Raw genomic sequence first — 6,081 nt, 5'->3', positions numbered from 1 at the left:
CTCTAACACATTTAGCACATACAATAGGTACAGAGAAAGCATGGTATTTTTTCTTTCTGGATCTATTCATTGTCCAAGAATATTCAGCATATAAGCAATGGTTACAAGCCTTTTTTTTTTAAGCGGAGAATTAACTACACCCCCTCCCCCCCCCAATCACCTCTGCAGTGTGTGAGAAACCGTCCGTCCCTCCCCACACGCTCTACCTCCTCACTCTGCAGTCCTCGGAAATGAGGTTAAGCACCAGCCTGGAGAGGCATTGGGAGGTGCCTCCATTTCCCCCCTCACCCCAGGCTTGCCCCGTCTCCCTGTCCCTCCCCTTTTATTGATCTTAACCCCCTCCCCCCCAAAAGTAAATTTTTAACAACGTAGCAATGTGGAGAGGAGGGAAATAGGGTCAGGTGTGGCATCTAATCAGCTTTTCGTGCTCAGGAGACTGCAAGCATGTGGCCTGTCCCTGTCACTCGGAGGAATCTCCCCAGGCCTGCTGCCCCTGTGGTTTGTCTGCTTCTAACAGTTGTTTTCCTGAAGCAGAAGCCAGTCATCCCACCGAAATGGCCAAACTTCAGCAATTTCAGAAAACAATACTTCTCTCTCCCTGTATAAGGGGGAAAAAAACACCAAATGGACTTAAGCAGTCTCTTTTAGGTGATATATATATAAAAAAAAGTGTACATATATATATACACACACACAGGTATATAAATTTTGCCTTTCAAAATAATTTGAATTTTTACGTCTGCTGTATAAAAATGCATTATACTTTATTATATATATATTTATATATAAAAACCGTCAGAGCCAATCTTTGTGAAGGGAGCAGGGGGCGTCTGGGAAACGACACCCAGGAAGCAGGACGCAGCGCGCCCGGCCTGGAGAGCGCAGCCTGACAGTGTCTGCGGCCCCGCCCGCCGCCCGCCGCCCGCCGCCCAGGGCGCTGCGTGCGAGGTCTGCGGCGGAGCCGGGGTGCGGGCTCCCAGCTGCTTCCTGCAGAGGGAGGGGGCCCACGCGACCAGCGTCCGTCCGGCGCGGAGTCCACGAGCAGCTTTCCTTAGGACAGGTGGTACATGCCGTATCCGACCGGCGTCGCGTAGAGTCCCACGGGCGGGATGGGGAGCACGGGTCTGTGGAAAGGGTAGGACGCGCCGTACAAGGACGCCGCCTGCAGGGGCGCGTTGATGGGGAAAGGGAGGCTGAAGCCGGAGGGCAGCAGAGGTTTCGCGGCCATTTTCAGCTTTTCCAGTTCTGCCTCCTGCAGTCTTTTCGCCTTGGCCCTCCGGTTCTGGAACCAGATTTTGACCTGGGTCTCTGTGAGGTTCAGAGAGCTGGAGAACTCAGCGCGCTCCGCGATGGAGAGGTACTGCTTCTGCCGGAACTTGCGCTCCAGCGCCAGGAGCTGGGAGGTGGTGAAGGGCGTGCGCGGCTTCCGGTTGGTCTTGTGCTTCCGCAGCGTGCAGGTGGTGGGGCTCATGTGTCCTGGGGGACAGACAGGCAGCGAGTTAGCAAAGCCAGTGGCCTTCTCTCCGGGTGTGTGTGTGTGTGTGTACACGCGCACGTGCCAGTGCCTCCTCCCCATCTTTCAGAGATACTTCTGTCAAAAGCAGGTGTTTGGTGGGGATGGGGAGCAGGAGTGGAGAAGGACCACATTTAGATGAATAAAGTCCTTTCTTTCTCAAAACTGAGGCTTTTAACAAAAACGTTTGGGAATGGAATGGTGCAACGGGAACTTTCTATATGAAACAATCGACCCCTCATACGTCAAGAGGGAGCTGAGTGGTCTCTTAGAACTAAACCCCATCTCTTCTGAGGTTAATTTCTCTTGTCTTTAACATGGGGGGGGGCTAGGTTCAGAACAACCCTCACCTCCCTTGGATGCGGGCAGAGGCACATACAAGAAAAAATGAAAAGGGTCTCAGAAACAAGCGGGTCGGCATGGCCTGCACCACAGCCCTGCCCCGGGCCGGGCAGGACTGTACCAGCCCGCTGGCCGCGCAGGGTCACAGCAGGCAGGCCAGACGAGGTCTGTGATAGATGAATAGCATCTTGCAACTGGGGAGCAGCCCCACGCCGCCACCCACCGCAGCTGTCACTCCATCTCAGCCTGCAGATATAAAACCTGGGCAGGTCTGGGTGTGGGATCCGTGCTTTGTGGCCGGGTGCTTCTGCAACATACATGTCACTCGGAAGGAGAGAGGAACTAGCTGGGCCGTAAATGCAAACGTTGGAGGGGAGGAATCAGGCTGCCTCCGACTTGGGAGCACGTGACGACACCTCTGAAGTCATCTCTACCCCCCCTCCAGGCCTGAGCCCCGTGCACACGGTCAGCGTGTTGCCCGGGGTTAGGAAGAGGGAACACCACGCACAATAAAGGTGGGCCGGCAGCATCCAGACGCCGCGTGCGAGCTGGGTTCCACTGCAGGAAGTCCCAGGACGGGCTGCCCCTCAGGTGCCAGAACATCAGCTCACCCTGGGCTTCTGGTCCTCGAGGGGAGGGGGCCAGCGGAGTGTGGGGCCGGGGGGACAGCACGCTAAACACCCTTAATTTGCTGTGTTTGGCTTTTTATGAGCTATGCTAATTTTCCGAATGGGGCCACAGTCGTTAACTCCAAAGGACTCAGGGGGAGAATGTGGCATTTCTTGTTTTGTTACTTTGGTGGCCCGAGAAAGAGTTTACACGTCGTACTCCAGGGTGACATAGCTCCCGTCCCAACCCAGCCTCCACCTCCGAGAAGAAATGGACCTGCCTCAGTGCGGCCTTCCTGACCCTCACCGGAAGGGGCTGCGAGGAAAGAGGCCGTGGGGCCTGCAATCCACCAAAAATAATAGCAACAACCACAACCCAGAGACCTGGGAGAGGAGCGGGGAAGAAGCACCACAGAGGCGTCCCCTTTGCATATGCTAATCCCTAAGTAAACCGGGCACCTGCTCTTTAATTTACAAATAAACTGAGCCCGCCATCGCAGGCTCTAAGACTTGTGAAATCCGCAGCCCTCACCGGCCCGGCCTGGCCCTCGGAAGGACCCAGCAGTCTGGGCTGGGACCCCGAGCTCCCAGCGTCTGCGCCCGAGCCTGCTCTGCGTTTGGGAGCAGCTCCGACGCCCCGGCACGGTCCTTCCGGCTGCTGCTGGGGGCCTGCGCTGGAATTACGAAATCCAGGAGCCGGGGATCGCACACGTGCATCAAAGGCAGAAAGTGAGGAGGCTTCCTCCCGGCCCACCGCTCCTCCCTCCCACCCCCCACCCCCCGTTTTAAACCAGCCAGAGGAAGGATGCGATTATACAAAGCAAAACAGCATTTATCCGACTTCCTCTGAATAACAAAACCAGGCCCAGGCGGGTGGCTCCCTCCCGCCCCAGGCACCCCAGCCACGAGCTCCCGGGGCCCAAGGCTCCCACCTCTGCTCCCACGGCCCCCTCCAGGCCCCGAGCACCAAGAACCCACTTTTTGTTTTAAAGGCAAATCCTTTCTCGCCGTCTTCTCCCATTTTTCTCACGGGAAGGTCACCTCCAGGGCCCAGGGCGGCCTTACTCAGCAGGGAGGCTGGGGTGCACGTCCTGGTGGGGCTGTTTACAGAGTGCGTGGGGAACTGGCGCCCCAGACCCAGGAGGCCTGAGGAAGTGGGGTTGCTGACCTTTGCACACCGCTCCCCGTCAGGCCTGAAACCTTGATGAGCCGCAGGGCATGGACCCGGGCCTAGGAAGGCCTGGGCACTCACTGTTTGCCAAACGTATGAAGTCCCTTAAAGCTCTTGAGCCTCTATGTCACCACCAGTAAAATGGGTAAACAACACTGATGCCACAGTGAGGGTCGCAGTAAGGACTTTTAGAGTGCCCAGAGCCCTGTCACTCAATGTCCCCGGGATCTTTTTGCCAAGCGCAAACTCACTGTGCGTTAACACGCCTCTGAACTCTGCTGAAATGCCCTCCTGGATTCCCAGGAGGCCAGGGGCCGCCACACACATCAGATACGATCGTACGGTGAGCCGTGCCCTGAATCGAGGCGCAAACTTGTGTTTAAATTCTCGGAGTCCTTCATCTCCACACCCTCGGAATCTTTCGGAGTTTCTAACAGGGTGGGGCGAGATGCCAGAGGCCACAGCCACCGACGCCTGGGTCTGCGGCCTTGTTTAGCTCACAAAATACTGTGCGTCTCCAGCCTCGGGGGCTGGCTGTTGGGGATGGGAAAAGATGGGGTTCTCCCAGCTTTGGATAAGGTCCCCCTCCCCACAAGGCCCCCCTCTTTCTCTCCTTTCCAAGAGGTGCAGTGGGGGCAGAGAACTCTTAAAGACCAGGAGACAGACGCTGAAGGGGCAGCGACTTCTCCAAACTGGAGGAGGACTGGGCCCCAACGTGGATGCTGAAGCCGCAGGAGAAACCGGCTCTCCCGGGCCTGGCTCCCCGCCCTAACCGCCTCATTGGCAGGAAGCGGGTGCAGGTGAGTGGACCTCTGCCGCATCTCCCTGGGGAGAAGGGTCGGAGGTGGCCAAGGCACCCTCCGGAGAGCCAGGGCTCCAGCCCCTGGCCCAGCTCAGCCCTGGTTAGTAGTGACTCGCATCGAGCAAGTTGAGTCCTCTGCAAACAAGGTCTCCGTGTCTGAAAAAGGCCACAGCCACAGGTCCCTGGCCTCTCTGCCTACACTTCGGGGTCCCAGCGGTGACTGGTGAACTAAGGAGCATCACTTGGAAACGCTCAAGCCCTGCGGGGAGGCGGCTAAGTATTACTACGAGCCAAGCGAAACCCCCTGGCGCTTCCAACCCCAGCCCGCTCCCAGCGAAGCTCAGGACCTCGCCAGCGAGGTGCTGGCCTCGAGGGCGACACGTCCTCCCGCCTCGGCCTCTGCCGCCTTCCCTTCGCGGGATCCCGCTTCGACACCTGCGGGACCCACGGAAGATAATGATTTACTGCTAATATCGGGTTAGATTTCAGTTAGCTCATCTTTCAGTGGAGGGCACACCTCGCGGGGTTGTGAACTTGACGTCCCCTTCTTTCCCCAGACCCGAGACTCCGGCGGGCCGTGGAGCAAAAATAAGCGAAGGGGCCGAAGCGCAGGGCTGGGGGCCAGAGAAGCCGATGAGCAGGCGACCCCGCACACCCAGCTAGGGTTCGCCCTCCGGAGACCAGCGAGTCCGCCACTGTGGGCGGCACTGTGCACGGCGAGGGGACCCGGATCACGCGGCGTGCGGAGGGTACCCACGGGATGTCCTGCACGCGGCCGGCGCGCTGACCTCTGGGGATAGCAAGGGGCCAACAACAGCCGTGCCTGCTTTGCGGGGCGCGCAGGGCAGAGGGGTCCCCGCACCCCCGGCCTGGAAACCAGCCCCGGGCTCGGGCTCCCGCCAGCACCCCTCGTCCCCGCCCGGGCGCGCACTCACTCGGCGGCGGCGAGTATCTGCCGGGCTCCTGCATCCACGCGGCTCCGTCTTCCGAGTTTTCCGACTTGACCGAGGCGGTCTCGAAGGGCTTGACCAGCGACCCGGGGCTGTGCGCTTCCCGGGCGCCGTGTCCCGGCAGCAGCAGCGGCCGCAGCGCGGCCCCGGCGGAGGCGCTTTCGGCTGGCCGCGGGGACGCCTCCTTGGGCGGCTTCTTGTCCGACATGAGCGCCTCCACGCTGAAGGGCAGGCTGGAGACCTTGACGCGCCGCTCCTCCGCAGCCCCCTCGGCGCTCCCGGGCCCCGGGCCCGGCCCCGCCACCATCGCCGGGCCCTCCTCATCGGACGAAAACAGGTCGTTACTGCCTTTGGACGGAGAAGCCATGACTTCTCTGCCCCACGTAGCTCCCGGCGCGCGACTCGGCTGGCGGCCCGGCGGCGGCGACTCAAACTTTTTGGGGGGGAGACGGGAGGGGCGCTCCGGGAGCCGAGCCTTTCCTCCAAGGGGAAGTGGGAGACTCGGACCGGCCAATCCTCGCCGGCCCTGGCGCCGACGTCACGGGCGCTCGCCTCCCATTGGCCCTTCCGGCAGAGGCTGGGGCCTCCCCCCTCCCCACCCCCCGTTTGAAATAAATTAGGAGTTAATTACAGGAGCAGTCAGCAGAGTTGTTATTAGGCGATCCCTCAAGGTTTATAATCACGCCAAAACTGAA

At 59.6% G+C, this 6,081-nt stretch overlaps 1 protein-coding gene across 1 annotated transcript; it reads right to left on the bottom strand.

Moving 5' to 3' along the window:
- Nucleotides 1–299: 299 nt before the first annotated feature.
- Nucleotides 300–5,860, bottom strand: MSX2 (msh homeobox 2). The gene is made up of 2 exons (XM_028528155.2): nucleotides 5,372–5,860; nucleotides 300–1,476 (listed from the first exon to the last, which is right to left on the bottom strand). Exons 1-2 carry the CDS (start codon nucleotides 5,751–5,753, stop codon nucleotides 1,052–1,054), a joined length of 807 nt encoding a protein of 268 aa, XP_028383956.1. The 5' UTR covers nucleotides 5,754–5,860; the 3' UTR covers nucleotides 300–1,051.
- Nucleotides 5,861–6,081: the final 221 nt, after the last annotated feature.

Source organism: Phyllostomus discolor, chromosome 13 (genome assembly GCF_004126475.2).
Source record: "Phyllostomus discolor isolate MPI-MPIP mPhyDis1 chromosome 13, mPhyDis1.pri.v3, whole genome shotgun sequence".
Taxonomy (NCBI): Eukaryota; Metazoa; Chordata; class Mammalia; order Chiroptera; family Phyllostomidae; genus Phyllostomus; species Phyllostomus discolor.
This window is presented reverse-complemented; position numbering and strand designations above follow the sequence as displayed.